The following is a 20,961-nucleotide window of genomic DNA, read 5'->3' on the forward strand; positions in this document are numbered from 1 at the left end:
GCCATCGAGAACATAAAGAGTCATGGTTCCACAGTCACAGCAGAAGATGGATAATCTAATGATGAAATGGATAAGCATAGTGTAGTGGTTCCCATCCTCAGCCCTCAAGTACCCCAAACAGGCCACGTTTTGGGAATTTCCCTTGGATAACATAGCTCCCATGAAACCAAGCCATTGCTTTAAAGTACCCGTGCAAGGTGAAGAAAATTCTCAAAATTTAAGCCGTTGGGGGTACTTGAGGATTGAGGTTAAGAACCACTGGCGGAGTGATATACACAGGTAAATTAATCCATAAAAAGTAATAGTTCAGATAAGATAAATGCTGGTGGGTATTTTAACATAACCCATGTCTTTCTTACACATAACTTCTCCAGTGCCATCTAAGCTCCCATGTCTTTAAATCTGCCTCAGTGCCTGCTAAGTGCTTTATGACTTCATTTTGGGTTGAGAGGCAAAGCACTGAACACACCAAGGGACATTTTCCCTCTGCTGCCCTCAAAGAAGGATCTTCAGAATCTTACTAAACCTGCTTATAGATTTTAGAAAGCATGCTTACACCACAGCACTTTATGGACTTGTAAGCTTTGCAGAGCTTTAAAGTAATTTCAAAGAAGAAAAAGAGTGGGTAAAACCGTAGGGGGGGGGGGGGGGGGGGCAGGAGGATGAATCCAGTTTATTAAAAGGAAAAGGGAAAATTGGTCATCATAAAAAAAAAAAAAAAAAAAAGAAGTACTAGTGAGCATGGTTGGGTGCTACTCACAGACCATAAGATCACCACCCAGCTGGGTGTGTAGTTTTATTTTTTATGTCAGTTGTGTGGGGACTAACCATTCAGAAAATGTAACATTTTAGATTTTCTTGTCAAAAATCTGTAGAGAATAAGTCCCATATATTCAAGCTCATGATTTCAAAATCAAATTTATTAAGTATGATTGATAAAACAAGTAATCTTTCACGGATTCAAACCACTTAATCTGTGTGTAAACATACAGTTAGCTTTTACTAACATGTTCATGAAAAAAAAGTGTGCAATAGTGTCACTTGAAGGCTGAAATAAAGAGGTACATTTGTTGACCATTCCAATCTGATTAGCAATTTCAATTTAAATGCTTACTTCATCTTTCTCGAACAGCCATACAATACTGTATTTAAACTTGATTTAGTTAATGGCAACCTGTCACGTGTAAAGCTGGCCATACATTGATCAAAATTTGGTTAGTTCAGCAGACAATATGAATTTCAATCAGTGTGTGGCAATCCCCCACTCAACAAAAGTCAATAATTTGATCAATTTATGTCAGAAAGACATGTTGGAAAATATTTCTCCATCAGTTGGCTGCAGCCGCTGATGTATTCTGAGAGCCATGGGTACCACGGTCAGAATACAATGTCCTGGCAGGGAGAATCCATCCACTTCTGTGTGTAGATGGAGGAATCTAAGTTTTTAGCCATGTATAGGCAAGCTTATGATTTCTGGCTACTGTTATGGCCTGGATTCCATATTTTGTCCTAGAAGTAGGCAGGCAGTGTATTTACTTTTTCCTTTCCAGCAATTTTCACAGGAGCCATTATCATAGGCCCAGGCCATTGTAAACATTGCTTTGTTTACATTCAGTCTGCTTGTCTTCGCTGTAACATTGAGGGGGGCACATGACTATGACCTGAGATTAAATCTGGCCATAGATGGGTCCATATTTTGGCAGGGAATGGCAAAATTTAAAGTCGATGTGTAGTCACTTCTGCTTGGAACTGTCGGAATTTTTTCTTAGACTCTGACCGTAGAGGAATCCTGTCGTCAGAATACGAAGGCACAGTGGGAGGCTTCCTCAATCTACCATCTTGTGTGGAAGGGGGGAATTCATTCATTTTCTTTTCCCCCCCCATTAGCCCACTGTGTGATGAGGAAAAAAATAAATAAAAAATTGGTCATATATGGCCAGCCCAAAAAACAAGGAAACCATCAGGCACCACTCTAGATAGAAATTCTGCTTTCCACAAGTAGATGGCAGGAATCACATGGCATAAAAAGGTAGCCTGCTTTTGATGTTTTGTCAGCGACTATTTAAGAGTAGTAGGAATTGAAAGGAATATTTTTTGGCTTTTAGCATTAAATCTAATAGGTTATTGTAGCAAACACTACTCTTTTTGGTCTTTGTCTGCAGTCCTGATGCTCTCTAAGTTACATTTTCCCTGTCTGCACTGTACAAAGCAATGTTTACTTTACGCACAGAGAAAGGCATCGGTGTTACAGGATACACCAAGTCCTGGCTCACGCTTGTGCGATGCAGGAACCAGTGCTATTCCCGGGCGGGTTCCTGCATCACATTTCACTCGGCTCTCTGCAAACCACTGCGGGTGTCAATGTAAAAGTTAACGACGCCCCTAAATCGGTTCACAGATCCCTGTGTGAACTGAAATCGGACAGGAATCAGATTGCATGGGTCTGAATACCCATGTGATCAAATTCCAGTGCGGACCCATAAAAAAAAAAAAAAAAAAAAAAAAAAAAAGAAAAAAAGGTGCAAATACAATGCGATTTCAGCAATACATTTTGCATGGCTGAATTCTCATGGCAGATATCGCATGTGATGTGCCTGAAAAATGCCGTGCCAAACTTTGCCTGTGCTGGACACATGATCTCTAAAGAAAGGGATGAAAAATCACTCTAAACTGATTGATGCTCTCCTTTAGTTGAAAACATGAGATCATATACCCAAGCATGTGACCAGAACTAGGAGGCGCTGAGAGCAGCATTTTCTCCAGAAATGTTATATCAGTGTTTCTTTTGCTTTTTATTTGTAGACCCCAGCAAGCCTGCTTTAGCAAAATTTTTCCGACAAAGTCAAATTCCTTTACATCCTTTAGTGTTGTATTTACTAGTTCATCAGCCATTTTTTTTTTTTTTTTTTTTGAGAAAACAGCACAGAATCGTGTGTAGATGCATTGGACATGCAGAGTCCCTTTTCCCCACAGATGTACCCCACAATTCTCCTTCTCAAAAATATCAAAATAACTGGGTGACATAACCAGTCCTTCCACCGGCATCAGTACAGCAGCCTAGTCAATTGACACATAGGACCATTTAGAAAAAAAAATGACATTACAGTTTGAAAGATACAAAATGCCCAATTGTGTGTATGCTATACACAGTGAACACTAGGGAGGTCAGTTTGCAGGAGTACACCTTCCGTATCATCAGTAACCTTGCAACTATAGGTACTTCACTACTGAAGTTCTGCTCTGAAGCAAAACATGTAGGCTGGTCCATACTTGACCTGTGACCCACTCCTCCTATTCTCAGTGCTGTTCCAGAATGTTATCACACTAACTGATTAACAGAAAGGAAGGGAGGGCAGCAGACCTCAGGGTAAACAAAGTCTGATCACAATTTCCAAATCAAAGTGCCATGGGTCCTTTGAGAAGAAAATAAATATTTGTGCAGGCAACTGGTGAAGTCTGCTTAATCCTCTTGGCGACAGCAATTTTTGCACATTTAAAAAAAAACATTTTAGCCCTAAAGATTACATAAAACCCCCAAACATAATATATTCTCTGAAAGCAGACACCCTAGAGAACAAAATAGTGGCACTTCTAATTTTTTATGTTACACAATATTAGCGCAAAGGGTTTTCAGTAAAAAAAAAAAAAAACACTAAAGTTACATTTTGGGCACACAACGCAATAAATGACCCATTTTTAAAATAAAATATAAAAGGATGAGGTTGGGTTGAGTAAAGAGATACCAAACATGTCACATCCTAAAATTGCTTGCATCCGTGAAATGGCGACAAACAGCAGTACCCTTTATTTTCCATAAGCGACGCTTTAAAAGCCTTTATAGGTTATCAGTTTAAAGTTGTGCAGGAGCTCTGGTACTAAAATTATTGCTATCACTCAGGTGTTTGAGCACCACTATGTATTGCAACAGGGGAATCAAGCGATTTACAGGGAAAATTTTTTTTTTTTAATTGCTTCATCTATGGCCACTTTTGAGAGGTGGTCTTAAGCGAAAGACCATCTTTACATCCCTCATTTTTGGATATTAAAAAAAACAATTTTCTTATAATCATATCTTTTTATGAAGTACAGCCTGTACTTCCGATCCATCCGGTCCGCAGCACAGGACGTAATTTCCTTTTGTGCAGCGAGCACCTGCACTGTCTTCTGGGACCTGTGTGTTCCAAAAAACAGCTGGCCATTCACAAAGCGCTGCGTGATTCGCGCATGCGTAGTAGGAAACTGGTAGTGAAGCCACAAGGCTCCACTGCCGGTTTCCTTGCGTTAGAATGGCGGCGCCTGCACCTGATCCGATGGACAGATCGGCCTCGGGGGGCCGACATCGAGGGGCTCCCTGGACAGGCAAGTGACCTCATTAAAAAGGCAGCAGCTACATTTTTGTAGCTGCTGACTTTAAAAAAAAAAAAATCTATATAGAATTTGCGGGTGGAACACCACTTTAAGTTTGCAAGCACAGACTGATGCACTTCAAGATAACACCTGGTTATAGGTCTGCTTTACAAAGGCTATCTACACTATATAGGAGATATTCCTTATCGACTTGAAATCCCTGATAAAGGAAAGCAGAGGGGCCCCTATAAACATCAATCAGGATGCCATCCCCTTAATATTTACATTTTTGGCAACCGAGACAAAATGGTTCTTTGCAGTGCAACTTGACACTCCTCAAATACAATGAGAACCATGTCCAACCTGCTGTCTGAAATTCAGTAAAGAATTCAAGTTAGGCCGTTGTACAACTAAATTGCACCTGTACAGGTCAGCTCTAAAATTTTTAAAAATAGAATCCCTAAAAGCTTATAAAAGATGAATCAGCATTGTTATTTTTTCCCTTCTGTCACATGCTCAAATTGATGACTACTAGTATTCATAATACAGAAATCTCATTTTTTTTTTCCTCAGGTGATAAATAGCTTCTTGAATTTTGCCCATGGCACAGAGGAGATAAGCAGAGTTACAGCTTCTTTGTGGATTTCAAAAGCACCACCTAGAGCAAGGATACACAATATGACCTGGAATATGAACGGAATGAAAAGGCTTGTCATCTCTCCTTTATGGTACCCACAGGGACCCTTTGACAGATCTTTAGAATAGGAGAGAAAGTGAGGCAAATGCAGCCACCAAGACAAACCATTTGATCATGGAAACCAAACACTTACACTAGGCCTCATATATAGAAAGTGACTGAAGGTAAGAAATCTGTTTTATCCATGGCAACCAGATTCTCCCCAAATGGGACAATAACCTTTAGGTCAAGACCCGACACATGGTCCCAAGATCAGTTATTTGAGTCTCCTAGTTGTCAGATTTTTCTCTAGGAAAAGGCTGTACAAATCCAGTTTTAAGGTCTGCATAGATGGCAAGTGTTTCAGACACACATTTATTTTGCTCAATTTATTGATTTTTGCTTCGTATTGCATGTATAAAAATTAAAACGATAAATGCTAAGAGATTTATGGCTCTCAGTGGACAGCACTGACTTCCAGAGGAATAGCATCAAACTGGACCCCAAGAGCAAGATGCACCAAAATGAAAGCCCCCAACTTAAAAAAGGAATGGCTCAGTCAACCTTTAAAAGTGACATTTTAATCCTAGACAGAGTGTGGTGACTGACTTAGGTCCTAGCCTTTTATATGCCATGGAAAGTCCAATAGTAGGATCTTCCTGCCACAGTTTCTAAAAAGGGGACACACTGTAAGAAAAAGGAAAAAAAAAAATAAAATAAAAAAAGGAGGGAGGAAGAAAAATTCCATACGAGGCACAATTGTTCCATTTTCGTATAGTGTGTACACAGCTTTCAACATCTTATTTAGACTTTTCAAATTAACATTTCAGAAGGGACAAACTCGAAAATTGTCAGTTCTGTTCAGACGAGAAAAATTTTGATGTTGGAGAAAAATTAGATATGAAAGACTGCTCATGATCAGAGACAATACACACACCAACAAATAAAAAAAAAGCCTTAAAAGCTACACACAGAAACTATCAGATTTTCCAAAACCATATAATATGAGGTCAAACCTTAGGAGTTTCAATTTGTATGCAATCAGACAGGCCCTTGCACTACATGGTTTTGTTAAATCTGAAAGAAAAAAAAAATCATCAGAAAATCTGATAGTGTGTATGGGGCTTTAGTTGTACAAAAATTTTCTGCACGTTAGTGCCATCCTCCGTTATGACTTGCTGTGATACAGCGAGGAAAACCAGCCGATTGTTCGCCCAATTTTCTTAGTGTTTACCCACCTTAATTCTATTCCTATCCAACTGGTAGTTTTGTTTCTACGCACCTCTACCTGTTCTAGCATTTCCTGGTGCACTGTGCCCAATATGAAATAAATTAAAAATCCAGCACAAGAGTGTGTGACTCCGTCATAATGACCAAACAAGATATGCAGACCCATTAACTAAAGCACAGATATACCAACAGAATACTTAAGAGGCACAACATATATTGTTAGCTAATTTTATGCGCCAGCCATTAACAATAAAAATAATAATAGTAATTGAAAAAAAAATAAAATAGTTTTAAGTTTCAATTGTAGCTTTTTGCCAAAACATAATAGAATGGATACATAAACATTGTCTTTTAACAGGTTCTTGACTGGCTCATGCAGATATACTGTGACAGAATGGCTCCCCCTGGGCAAAATCCCGTAGGGCACGTCCATTCCTTTAGCGGCCACCAGAGGGCACGCCTGCCTCACCGAGGGGGACCCGATGCATGTGGCCAGTAGGCACGATCGCCGCCGATCACGTGCACGAGCGCGGGGATTTGTGTGTGCAAACACACAAATCCCTGTGCCGTCAGGGAAGGGGAGCCATATCATTTGTTCCTACCAAGTAGGAAAAAGGATGAGTCTCCTTCCTCTCCCAGTCAATCCTATCTCCCCGCAGTTAGAACACACTGAGGGAATACACAGTTAACCCCTTTATCGTCCCCTAGTGTTAGCCCTTTCCCTGCCAGTGACATTTACACAGTAATCAGTGCATTTTATAGCACTGATCACTGTATAAATGCCAGCGGTCCCAAAAAAAAGTGTGTCAAAAGTCTACGATCTGTCCGTCGCAGTACCGCTAAAAATCGTAGATCACTGCCATTACCAGTAAGAAAAAAAAATGGCATAAATAATGGCATCATTTGTTCTTTAAGGGCCAGTTCACACCAGATGCAGTTCCGTTTTTCCTGCACCAATACAGTCAGTTCCGGCCGGATTCTGCACCAGAAACTGACTGCATGGTGTGAACTAGAGCCATTGGAATACATGCAAAACACTGTGCATGCATTTTTAGTGCAGAAAAAAAGTGCACGAAACTGAACGTAACTGCATCTGGTGTGAACTGGCCCAAAAAAAAAAAAAAAAAATTATGTAAATGCACATTTTTTGGCAGCTGAATAAAAAAAAAAATCTGCATTGACTATTTGGTTTTGTAGGAAAGCATGGAAAGCATTGCACCCGTGGTCAGCAGATTGCAGGTGTAATGCAGGGCTCCTGCAGACTGTCAAGGTAAGCTGTCTGCTCCTGCCACATACAGGCAGGCTCTTACACAATGACAAGAAGAATCCATTTACTACAGTAATGAGAGTGTACTCAACAGCACCCTGGTAGTTCATTGAAACTACAAGCAAACAGCCACAAAGGCTGTTGGTATTTGTAGTTCATTCAATCATAGAGCTCTGCCCAACCAGCCACGTTCTTTTCAAATAGTGACAGTGGGTGCAGGGAGAATTGGGAATGTAACATGTTCCCATATGTGAATTGTGCTCCAGCCCGCCCCACGAAAACATTTAAACTCAGCAGCTTCAAAAATACTGTAAGCTGTCGACTTTTAATATTAGGACACTTGCCTGTCCAGGGATCCCTCAATGTCAGCAACCCAGCCAATTTTTCAATAGGCTCTCGGGTGCTGCCACCGCCGCCATTCTTTGTAAGGAAAATCAGCAGTGAAGCCTTGAGGCTTCATAACCGGTTGCCTACTGTGCATGCACAAAGCTCACTGTGCTTTGCAAATGGCCCAGCAGCGGAGGAAGGAGGCCGAACGTCCAAATACTGCTGTACAATCAGCAATGTTTGCTAAAGAGGACCTGCAGTTGGGACTGTACGAGGTGTACCTCCAATTTGCGGCGGATGCAGTCTTTTTAGCTGGAGCACAATTACAGAACAAACATAAGACATTTAAAAAGCAATGTTTATGGACCCTGCTTAGGTCTATTACATTTAGTAGAAAGCTACAATTCGGCTTCCAATGCATAAGCACTGGGATAGTTTATAGCAACTCAATCCCTCAACTATCGCTTAGCCACTATTTACAAAGAACAGTTCCCTTTGCTGTTATCTAGTACACAGCAGATTTGAGTATCTAACAATCGCACACATTTGAAGAATTGTGCGATTGTTACTGGTGAAGCTCATCCAGCACAGCGACGTGTTCTGTGTAGCAATGAATCACTTGTGATAATAGTAGTGAGACAGTTACTAAAAGGGACCTGTATAGCCCTGCACTAAGCTACAGCAGAATGGAACCTCTGGAGGTGAATTGGCTGCTGTAGACATTCTCCTTATGAGAAACTAAAGAGGTCATCAGCTGCTGGTTTCATAGAAATATAAAACAAATACAACATGTTCGTTTTTAAAAAGACCTGAGTGCAAACAATTTACAGAATAGCAAGAGCAGTGTAAAACATACCAAAAACTTTGGATGACGGCTGAAAAGGCTAACTATACATTCCTTAAAGTGTAAATAAAAAAAAGTGTGTGGGGGGTACAATTTGGCACCAACACAATTTCAAAATCGGACATAACAGCAATTTTTTTGCAGTCAAGTATTTTTAGCTAAATAGTCACAGTGCGGTAGACCCCCACATCCATATATAAAACTGCCATTAAAATATCACATGGTAAAAAGGGCATGGAGTGTGATGCCTGATAAAGTTCATTGCATTCAGTGATCAAAAGGGTTGTGAGTAATCAGACTTTGTAATTGTCAGAAGTAAAACATGATCAAGTAATAACAGCAGGCAAAGGAGCGTAGCAGTTATTGCACTATCAAGGTCTGTGAATCACTGCCATATGTTTTCTCTTTTCCAGAAGACACTGGGGACAGAGTGCATTATGGTCATGTCAAAGTTGTCCTGAATCCGAAAAAAAGTAGCACAGAGTAGCTCTAGGGAATGTTCTGCGGCCAGCGCATATCCAAATGTTCCTTAATTAACCTCTAAGGTGCCAGACAAGCTCTGAACCTTTTCACTCCGTAAACCAGCAGCTGCAGAGCAGCATATCTTCATCAGATACTGCCGTAGCGAGTCTCTTGAGGATTCAAGCTGACCGTTCCCCACTCCACAAAGAAAAAGGAAATGGTGCCAAAGAATCCAAATATCACCATGATTAACAGCTGCCACTGCAGGAGGAGGTAGTTGCTATAAAAGAATGCAACAGCTGCGCTGATAGACTGAATAAGAGGGAGATACAAGAGTGTTACTGACATAGTTCATTACCATACATCTGCTTTTCATGAATCACTAACATTTCTATAAATATACGTACTCAGAAAAAAAAATTAATTAACAGATACGTGTTAATCAGAACAAGTAGTGACTAGCTGATTACTACGTTCACAATCTAAAATTCGGCGGCGATTGCTTATGTATGAGCCAGATTTAATCCATCATCAGTTAGACCTCTCTAGACATAATATTTCTAATATGTTTAAAGAGCAACTGTGTTCTAAATCCAACTGAATTTCCTTACAAATAAAAGTAGTAAACTTGTTACAGCAGTGGAAATAAGTCACGCCATGTCCATTGCTTGGCACAGGCATAATAAAATTTTGCAACAAAGCTGCCCTGAATGAGGAGATCTCTGGATTTGTCTTAGCCATGCCCAATGCTAGCCATAAACACAACAATTTTCATGATTTTCAACCCGATTTCAAATGAAAAATAACCTACCACATACAGTTTGGGTCCTTTGATACTGATGCGTTTTGTGCAGCTTTCACAATGATGCACGCCTATTGACTTACCATGGAAGGTGCTTTTTTGGTGTGTTTTTGAGAATCTACATCAAAGATGAAGCATGCAAAGACTTTTCAAAGCACAGCACACCTGCAGTGTGAACAGTTACATAGGATTTAATAGGGAATAGTTTTCATGAGCATTTGTCGCCCTGGAAAAGCGCATCAGTGTGAAAGGGACCCATCTATGGATATCAAAAAAAAAAAAAAAAAAAAAAAAAAAAAATCTAAAATTGGTTGATGGTAGGTTTTGTAAATCGAGTCCATTTTTGCCTGCTGAAAACATGAATGTGTTTGGAATCATCTGAAAATTGCCATGTACAATATGTGGCCAATATTATGAATGACAGCTTAGACACCATCCACGCTATGGGGTCGATTTACTAAAAATGTTGTGCAAAATCTGGTGCAGCTGTGCATAGTAGTCAATCAAACTTCAGCTTGTTCAATTAAGCTTTGACAATAAAACCTGGGGAGGTGGATTGGTTTCTATGCCGAGCTGCAGCAGATTTTGCACTATCAGCCACATTGGCACAGTGGAACACCTGCACTTTATGCGATTTCAAGATCGCAACACGCTGCACTTCGGATTTTTTATGAATTTTCACTATTTTATGTATTTATGTTGAAGATTATTAGTAGAAATGAGTGTTGTTTAAATTAGCCACATAGGCATACCCTTTTAGTATACCTGTATTGTTTGCTGCATATCCCCTTATTGTGGATTTTATATATTGTTTTTACCAATAGATATACTTTCCCTATGTACAGCGCACCACTACCTTCCTTATCCACTATTTCCCGGGGCTCAGATATTTCCCTTCCAGTGTGTGCAGCAGTACCTTATCTCCCTCTACCCTTGACGTGGCGCAGGAATAACTTTTTTCACAGATTTTGCACTATCCAGTTGTAGTAAATCAACCTCAATGTTTCTTCAGCAACTCTGTAAGGCCCCTTTCAGACAAAGCGGATCCACCTGCTCAGCAGAAATCTCTCTGCTGATCCACGCTGAGCAGGCGGATGGCAGGTCCATGTCCACTCAGCAGAACAGACACAGCCCGCTTCTCCTCTATGTGGATGTCCGATAGAAACTCACTGCATGTCCGTTTCCATATGATTTGTCAGATGGAGGACAAACGCATCTGTTTTTAGTGGAGAATATCGGATCTACGATTCCAGACGGTGACAGCGGACATCCGTCGCCCCATAGCGATAAAGAGGTGGTTCAATCGTATCCGCCTGGAAAATGAACAGGCGGACCCAATCGGTCCGCTCGTGTGAAAGGGGCCTAATGGTTTATATTCTGTAGATGTTCCACAAGAGATAGTTTACCTAGAAAATGATAACACATATCATGACATTATGTTTTGAAAAGAGATGTTAAATAAAAAAAAAGGTAAATCAGCATTTTGGATTATAAGATTTGCATTTTTTTTTTTTTTTTTTTTAGTTTAACCAAGGGCTCAATGTATACCCAAGAGATGTTTAAAGTGGTTGTAAATCCTATTCATGAAATCTGACCTGGGCACATATATCTGTATTGTTTACTTCTCTCCCTCCAAAGCTTGTCTATTCAGACTGCAGCTCTGCAAGTCTTAGTTCCTCTGCCTATGTGGGGGGGGGGGGGGGGGTGCCTTTCCTCCAATAAGGTCTAACACACAGTGTATGCCCAGATTCCACACCCACTCCTGAAACAGGAAGAAAGATTTGTAAAACAACGTGTACTTTCTAAAGAATGTAGAAAGGTAAAAGGACAGCAGATGTACATGTAAAACTTATGTAAGGAGATTTGTTAAAAGTGGATTGTAAGGGTTTACAACCACTTTAAAACTACAGGTAAGCCTATAATAAGGCTTACCTGTAGCTAAACCAGGATATCTCCTAAACCTGCGCTGTTTAGGAGATATGCCCTGTATCTGCATGTGCTGATGTCATCAGCACATGCGCACTGAAGTAATGGCACATTTGTGCCAGTGCTTCAGTTAGTGACAGTGATGTCATCGCAGCCCCCGGCCAATCACAGCGCCGGAGCCCGCGATACCTGGAAGTATCTCTGGGAGCGATGTCACCGGGCGGGGCCATGAACTGGGACCACTAAGGGGGCTTAGCTACAAGGTATTTCATAATGAGCTAGTATGCTATGCCTGTCTGTATGACCTGAGGCTAGTTGCTTTACTGTGTATATGTAAGGGCTCACAACCAATTAAAGCTGGGTATAAATGTACAGTTTTTGTTTTTTCATTCAACCGGTTGGCTGAAAAAACAAAACAAAAAAAAACTGACAGATACCCAAATCAACACAAGCGACCCTCCCATTTTTTGCCAGTGTCTCAACCTCCTGTGGGCAGCAGTATAACCTGACAGTTTTCAAATTCCAGTATATGTTAATGGCTGATAAAAGTACCATTTTATTTATTAGTCCCAACCATAAGAAAAGATGAAATACAAAACCACTACACATTCCTATAAAATTGCACAGAAAAAAAAAAGATATGTATAGCAATAAACTATGTGCATGTTTATTTACACAAGAGGGAGTTCTCGCTTATTTCTTACCTGTACAAATTTGAAGATTGCAAAAGCAGGTGCACTGTCATCAGAGTACAAGGTCCCCAAAATACTGAGGAGCTGAGTGTTGAAGCAGCTGTCTCCTAAACCCAACAGAAAGCTGCAGAACATGGACAGGATTTTGCTACAAGAAACAATGAAAAACAAACCGAAATGGTTAGATGCGGCTCCGCTGGTCTTAAAAAAAAAAAAAAAAAGTAGAATTAAACCTGAATATACCGATTGATTTCTTAAACTGCTTGCCTTCAATAAACTTCCTGGCAAATTGTGCTGTTATTATTGCTACTGAAGTTTGAGCGGCAATAAGAATGGACTATTCTCCACATACTTCCTACAAGATTAAAAAATAGGATTCACCTTTTCTACAGGCCAACTGCTTGGTGAAAAGCCTTCATTCATTGTCCTCTTCTCAGATTTGAAAAAGAGGGCTTGTCGCAATAAAATAAATATTCAGTCTATTACATCCCTGTAGACTTATTAAAACAAAAAATGGCACGTGTCCCCTTATTTGCCTTACATTATTTGAGTTATATTCTCTAACCTTAAAGTCAGAGGTGAAAGGGAACCAAAACGCCAACTGCTGTCCTGTAAGCTACCTTGCCTCGTGCTGATAACACATGTTCTCTCCTTGTTGGTGCAACCAATACTGATGTTTCAGTTATAGTTGTAGTGTGGTGAGCTTAATTATCTTGGATACTCCAGCACCATGATCCCTACCATTGTTCCTGGGTTTGCTCCCGCTTTCATCTCAGAGTTTAGATTGTTCCCACTCCTCCTATTATGCTGTTAATGACGATCATATAAAAAGTAAGCAAAAAACTCAGGAAGGAGAGTGGGAATCATTTCTGACTGCCTTGGTATGTGTTCAGACCTGGGAATGGATTTAAATTTCTAAACCAAAGCAGTCACTTGCAGACATCTGCCAAAAACTGTAAAATTGAAATGAAAGCTTTGGGTAAACTGACCTATAGTCTAGTGTGCAGACACAACTTTCACTGATGTCGATAGCGGGGTTAGTAGACATTAACCTTTCTCCCCTATCCACTTTTAAAGTGATTGTAAATGTAAAAAAAAAAAAAAAAAAAAGTTTATACTTACCTGCTCTGTGCAGTGGAATTGCAGAATGTCCTCCTATCCTTCTCTTCTTGGGCTTTCCGCTGGCACTCCTGGCTCCTCCTCTCCGGCGAGTGCCCCTAAAGCAAGCCTCGCTCTCTGCATCTTTAGACACAGACAGCAGGACTCAGCCCTGCCACCGCCCCCGGGTTTGATTTAATAAAGTAGCAGGAGCCAATGCAAGACCAAGAAGTGAGAGGAGTGAAGAGCCTCACATGTGCGCAGCACTGGACTGAACTAGGGGAAACGGATGCCTAAACATTGTTTACACTCATGCAAGGAATGTATCAAGGTAAAAAATGTTTAGGCTTTATAACCACTTTCTGCTTGTATTACTACACGTCAGCTATGCAAACTGGATAAATGGTTAACACATTTGTTTTGCTGTATGGGCATCCTAGGTTCAAGTAATTTTATCAGCATCGAGTTTGTGTATTCATTTTTGTATGGTCTCTTTGTGCCCTGGTTTCTCCCTTCAGTCCAAAAACATGATTAAAGTGGTTGTAAAGGTAGAATGTTTTCTTACCCATAGGCTACTTTCACACTGGGGCAGGCATTGGCGGTAAAGGCTACTTTCACACTTGGGCGGTGCTTTACCATCATTTTAGAGGCGCTATTTGGCCGCTAGCGGAACGCTTTTAACCCCCGCCATCAGGCAAAAAAAAAGGTTAAAACCTTTGGTGGCACTGCCCCATTCATTTCAATGGACAGGGGCGCTTTAGGACCGGGGTATACCCTGCTTCAACAGTGCTGCAAAGATGCTGCTTGCAGGACTTTTTTTTTACCGTCCTACCAGCGCCCATGGGCTTTCAGACTGGAGACGCACTTTACAGGCGCTATTTTTAGCACTGTAGCACCTATAAAGCACCTCAGTGTGAAAGTAGTCTAGAGCATTCTATGCATTAAGGGAAAAAAAAAAAGACCAAAACACCTGCTGTGTGCATCTTTACTACCCCCTACCCCTATACTTACCTGAGCCCGATCTCAATCTAGCATGGTGTTTAAGAGCAGAGGTTCTCTCCTTACATGGCAAATTGATAGCTGTGGGATCCATTGGCTTCTGCCACTGAATCAAATCCTGGGATGAGAGATTGGGAGCAGGGCCAAGCCACACCGTGTCAATGGACACAGACAGCAAAGCTTGGGGTTGAGCCCACAGGTGTGCCACAATGGGAAGTGTTCTCCTATGGTGCCACACCGAGAAGAGGATGAGCCAGGAGCGCCAGCGGGGGAGCATGATTAGAGGATCGGGGCTGTTCTGTGCAAAACTTTTGCACAGAGCAGGTAAGCAGAACATGGTATTTAAAAAATAATAAAAAAAAGATAATAGCATTTACAATCCCTTGAAGTAGCTCCTAACCAAAGTGGCTCTAGAGTATGCATGTCTGATTGTGGTTGGGGCAAAAGACATAACTACTCTGGAACAAGAACTGAAGTGACTAAAAACCAATACAATATGTTGTTGCTCTCTAAATATGGGAAATAAGTAAACTATATTCATATTGGGTTTTATCAAGGCAGAAATAGTTTTTTTTTTTTTTTTTTTTTTTAACTGATTTCCTACCTAGGATCTACATATGCCCGACTGTAAGTCCCATCACGTGAGGCAATAGGGGCATCAGTAGGAATACTGAGGAAGATCAGGTAGAAAGCAAGAAAATGAACAACAAGACCAAACAGAAAAACTGGATTCCTGCCAAAGCGACTATTCTTGCTGAGTAATCCAAAGACTGCTCCACCTATAAAGTAGACAGGGAGATTTTTCATCAGTTTGCAGTACAAAAAAAAATGAATCTTTACACAGCTGGAAGGCTTTGAAAATGCTTACCTTTCGTGTTTAAAGAGCAATTATATGCAACAAGTCAATACAATCTTTGAACTGTTAAAAATAACCACATTTTGCAGTGTTTTTGGATAAATATGAAAATCCACTTGAATTTACCTTAAAATGAACCAGTGAGGACAAACAAAGTGGGGGAGAGGATGTAAGCAGGAGAAGGGAGAGAATTAGGAGTGATGGATGTTTAAAAAGAATACAGTAAACCTTTCATCAGGCCATTTTGCATGCTGTGATAGACTGACAAAATGATAGAGCCTGTTTCAGCAATCAAATGGTGAAAAGGCCTGAGACCAATTAAAGACAGGCCAGTGTTGCCCACAAAAGACAATCAGTGCTCCCTACTCCACAGAAAAGATGTTGCTCAAGCAATGTGTCTGTACAGACACGCAAGGAGCGCGTGTCCAGGCCTGTCTGACCTTAGAGCGGGTCTAAACTTTCCAAAATAGCCAGGAAGCTGAATATGTTTATTGTGTGTGATGCTTAAAAACACCACTGTGATGGTAATGCCTTTGTGTTCAATAAAAAGTTGTCAGGGGCCCTAAAAGAGCATTTATGCGCCCACAGCGAAAATCCTTAAACCTTAGATTTGTCTTGGAGGATTGGACACTGGCAAACAAGAAAAATCTGTAGGCCAGTCCAGGACACCTCTGGCACTACGAGTAACTGACAAAGCAGTACCAAGAGCATGACCATAAAACGAACAGAGGAGTGGGACCTCAATGGAATCCAAGAAAATTATTTTACAGGAAGTACAAAATTAGTCATCGCAGGCCATCATATCCATTATTATAGGGTTTGCTGCCACCTTCAGGTGACTGGACATTGGCAAAACAAATAAGAAAGTAATTCCAAACCAGGCATAACCCAAGTCAGGCACAGCATATTTTTTGTTAATGTCTTAGGTCATGGTCACGGCTGTGCACACTAAGCTTTCAAAATAGGTTTTTCTCAAGATTCCCAGCACGCACAGGGGAGGAACTACAGTATATCTGTAGCTTTTGCCTACGGCCTGAGATGAAGATGAATGGTACCCACACCCCATGGTGGACTTTTAAGGAAAGCCTGTAACGTTGCCTTCATAGCTGGACCCTGCATAACCCAGAACCCTGTACAAACCTTTGATTGCCTGTTGGCCTGACAGAATGCTATACAAGTCGAGGGCAGTGGTCCCCAGCTGAGGAGTCATGTCCCTTAAGGCCCCTGTGGCCTGCACACCATGATGGGTCAATGGGTGACGAGTGTCCGAACTCTCCCCCCCCCCCTTTCCCAAATGGAGGGGGCATTTTTTCGACCCACTTTGAGTTTATGGGATAGTGTGAAACAAAGTATGTGAACCCCTTGGCTGCTGCACACAGGTTTTTTTTACCTCGAAGCAAAGAATGCATGGAGGTAAAAAAAAAAAAAAAACCTTGTGCCTTTACAGCCACTAAGGTCTGGGCTTTGACTGGGCCACTCCAAAAAGGCACATTTTAGTTTACTGAAGCCAGTCTGTAGTGGATTTACTTAGATGCTTAGAGTCATTGTTATAGTGCAAAAAAGAAAGAAAAAAAAAGCAGTGGTGATCAAATACCACCAAAAGAAAGCTCTATGTGTGCATGACCGCACAATTGTCATTGCAAAAAATGGCCTGGTCATGAAAAAGGGGGGGGGGGGTCAAATGGTTAGGCACATTGCATTTGTCTATTGTTGTGACTTGAATGAGGATCAGATCACATTTTATTAAAAAAAAAAACTACTACAGAAAACAGTTCCACATAGTTCACATACTTTATCTCCTGAAGTTAGCACTTGGCAATCACATCTATTGATTACTACTGTTACTTCTATATTCAGAATCCTAATAGAAATCTGGCAAAAAACGGATGCATGCTGATAGCGGGAGAAGTAAAGGCTGGCCTACAGTTTGTCTGATACTCCTGTAGGCAGTAGTATAATCTGGAGGTTAAAGACTTCATGTGTTCCTCAATGGAAGCAAAAGAAAACCTTCATTTTCGAGTGGACTGAGCTCCCAGAAACACACAATGCCCATTTACTTAAAGCAAATGAAAACTGGGATGAAAAATACCAACCTAAAACTTCTCCAAGGCCAACAAATATTCCAGATAGACCAATTAAGCTCTTAGCATCGGCTCCAAACCAGTTGATTGCACCAATACAAGTGCCAAACACACCGGAGTAAAAGGTGAGTTCAAAACCTGAAAGATAATGAAAGTACATATAATACAGTATATAGACAACATCCTAAAGTCTAAAGGTTAAGCTATGTTTCATCAAGACATTCGTGCTACATTTTTACTGTTCCACTCTTAGTGTTTTTTATCTTAAAATCTGGAAAGAACTGCAGTAAAACTGGGGTCTTTTAGTTCTCATTTTGCCCTCAAACATCTGCGTAATGTTGTTCTTCCCTTTTGCATTCTAAAATTACAACACATCATAGTTCTCATTTCGCATGTGTTTAAATGTTTACACTGTAGCCTATGGGAATCAGATGAAAGGCATAGTCCACTTTCATTCTGTTGATCCATTTTCATAAAGTGTTTTCCACTTTTATGTAATGGCAAGTGAAACAGGACTGGGAATATACTGAAGGCTTGCTGAATTTGCATATAGATATTTGAAGGGGGGGGGGAAGGGACTGATTTTGTACGGAATAAAACTGAAGTGAAAAACAGAAACTGATGAAAACATAGGTTATTTCACTTCAGATTTATTCCTTTAAAACATTTTTTATTTTATTTTTTAAAGAGACTAGCAAAGCGTGCCTATTCAGGTGTTTTGAGTTATATGGGTTTTTAAGTGTTTAATTGTGTGGCTTTAAGGTTTTATTAACATAGACCTTTTTTGTGATTTGTTAAATCGTGATAAACAAAAAAAATGAAACAAAAAAAAAAAAATATATCACAGGTCATCACGATTTAACAAATAACAAAAAAGGTCTACGTTTATATAACCCTAAAGCCACAATTAAACACTTAAAACCCACATGACTCAGAACACACACACACACATATATTTGTATTTATTTTATTCATTCATCAGGACGGCAGCAGAAGAGGTTCCTCACAAAAAAAAAAAAAAAAAAAAAAAAAAAAAAAAAAAACGATTTCAATACCAATCATGAATGTATGAATGTGGAAACAGAAGAAAGAGTAAACAGAAGAATAACTTAATTAGGGTGCCGTTGCCCCTTTATTGTCCTTAAGGCAGACAGACTAAAGCGGCCATAGATGGATATTTTTTTTATTCAGCTAGGTGGCAAAACACTAAACAGGATTTCTCCATCTGCTAAATTGAGGTGGATGGAGAACAAATGTGCATGCATTAAAAATATACTACGATGTTAGCAGCCCACTGTATGAAGAACAGACTACCTTACTGCCAAAACACACATTCCAGAAACCCTCTTGGGTCTCTAATGCCACATACACGACCGGACTTCGACGGACTAGGTCCGACGGTCTTTCCGACGGACTTTCAGCGGAGTTCCGATGGACTTTGCCACACACACAATCACACCAAAGTCCGACAGATTGAACCTGATGACGTACGACCGGACGAGAATAAGGAAGTTCATAGCCAGTAGCCAATAGCTGCCCTAGCGTCGGTTTTTGTCCGTTGGACTAGCATACACACGAACGGATTGCTCTGTCCGGCGGAGTTCCAGTGGGAAAATGTAAAACATGTTCTATTTCTAAAGTCTGCCGGATTTTTGGCAAGCAAAGGTCCGATGGAGTCCACACACGATCAAATTGTCCGAATTGCTGTCAAAAAGTCCGGCCGTGTGTACGTGGCATAAGCGTTTCATCGTAAGACCATATACTCCCTTCACTGACAGTCCAATTCAATTTCCTCCATTTCAGCACTGCAAGTGGCACCCTGACCCCACGGCACCACAGAACTCAGCAGTGGCACAAGGGTCAAGAAAAGATAAAATAAAAATAGCATGCATTGGGGCACACAGGCACCTGACACTCCTTGAAAGTATTGAATGCCAAAGAGGTTTTTAGAGGCTTCAACAGAGTAGTGATAGGAGAAACTAACCCTCAAAAAAGCAACTATATGCTGCAAGAGGTTCCTGAATTTAAACCTTTAGAGAATTGACATGACCTCTCCAATGTGCTCGTAGCAGCACACCAGAAGGGTGTGAATCTGACAATAATGCCATTCATAATAAAATAAAAAAATTAATCTAACGATCACTGTCCTAGCCCCTGCAAAAATATTATTTTCCCATCCCCTCCTTTCTACTCAAATCTAAACTGATAGTCACAATACAGAATGCTGATAAGTGAATGTTCCAGAGCTTTGTACAGATGAAAGCATTTTCATTCTAATCTATGCTGGGAAGAAATCAAATTGAGGAGGAAGAAGCAGCCCAGATAGAACCCTTGGCAAAAAAACATAACGCAATATTTATAAAACTGAAATTGCCTGTATACACAGATGCAATAAATACGTAGCACAATTAATTTAAAAGTCCACCACAGATCCACCTAAATACAAGTCTCTATTTGTCATGAATATAGAGCAGGTGGAGATGAGATATTTTCCGGCACACGTAATATAATAAAAACGTAACATGAAACCCAGTGCCATCAGAAATGCCAGATATTAATGCCTCACACTGAAACGTCAAAGGAAAAAAAAATCATGGCCCTCATTGGTTGCTGCAAATGAAAACAACATTTAATGCCGCTTTGCCTTTTCCGTCTCATTATAGAAAGTACGTAATGGATTGTAAAGATGGCCATTTAGTGTGCAAGAGTCTGCATGCTACTGGGTGTAGCAGATTTTCTATTACCCTACTGGCCTCTGCCTTTGTCACATTAAATCTCATGCTCGCTGTCTGTCCCGTAGAAAAAGGTTCTTGCTGAAACCCCATAGGCATCCATTGAAAAAATGTGACAAAAATCAGCCTAATACTATCTTTTTATTTATGCAACATTCCTCTCATCAAATGCTATCTGGTAGCTTCTTTCTGGTAGAAATCTTTAGCATGTTTTGTTTTCCTAGCTTAAATGGCTTTGAAGGTGGAGATAATCAATAATTCATTCAGCAATTTTCACCTCTACAATCATTTGCAGGAAAATAAAGCTGGGTTAAGAAGTAATTGTACAGCAAACCAATTCTTTTATCTTCATTGCTGGAAAAGCCTGCTACATGTATAGCAGGTGATGAATGCTGCTACCCTGTGAAAAGCAATATTTTTAAACACAAAAAAAGGTAAAATCAAGGAAGGCAAAATTACAGAACAGGAGCTTGGGTAAAAGATGTGCAACATTTTATTATTTAAATGAGCTAAATAAATTCTACGTGCATCAAAACATTTTTTTGTTTTACATTTTGTTTTTTCTTTAGAAAGCAGCCACAGCCTGAGTAGAAAAGTCTGTCCCCTGCTGGCATGCTGCAGA

General features: G+C 40.4%; 1 protein-coding gene across 1 annotated transcript in view; it reads right to left on the reverse strand.

The window, feature by feature from the left end:
* Positions 1–902: 902 nt before the first annotated feature.
* The window catches only part of MFSD11 (major facilitator superfamily domain containing 11), a 93,316-nt gene continuing 73,257 nt past the window's right edge, over positions 903–20,961 (reverse strand). Inside the window, exons 11-14 of the mRNA XM_077459279.1 lie at positions 17,620–17,745; positions 15,275–15,449; positions 12,586–12,721; positions 903–9,465 (exon numbers count right to left, since the gene is read on the reverse strand). Coding sequence (XP_077315405.1) covers positions 9,301–9,465; positions 12,586–12,721; positions 15,275–15,449; positions 17,620–17,745 — 602 coding nt within the window. The 3' untranslated portion in view covers positions 903–9,300. The remainder of the gene's footprint in view (positions 9,466–12,585; positions 12,722–15,274; positions 15,450–17,619; positions 17,746–20,961) is intronic.

The sequence above is a fragment of the Lithobates pipiens genome, unplaced genomic scaffold, assembly GCF_037356315.1.
Source record: "Lithobates pipiens isolate NorthernLeopardFrog02 unplaced genomic scaffold, aLitPip1_a1.2 Scaffold_28, whole genome shotgun sequence".
NCBI classification, from domain to species: Eukaryota; Metazoa; Chordata; class Amphibia; order Anura; family Ranidae; genus Lithobates; species Lithobates pipiens.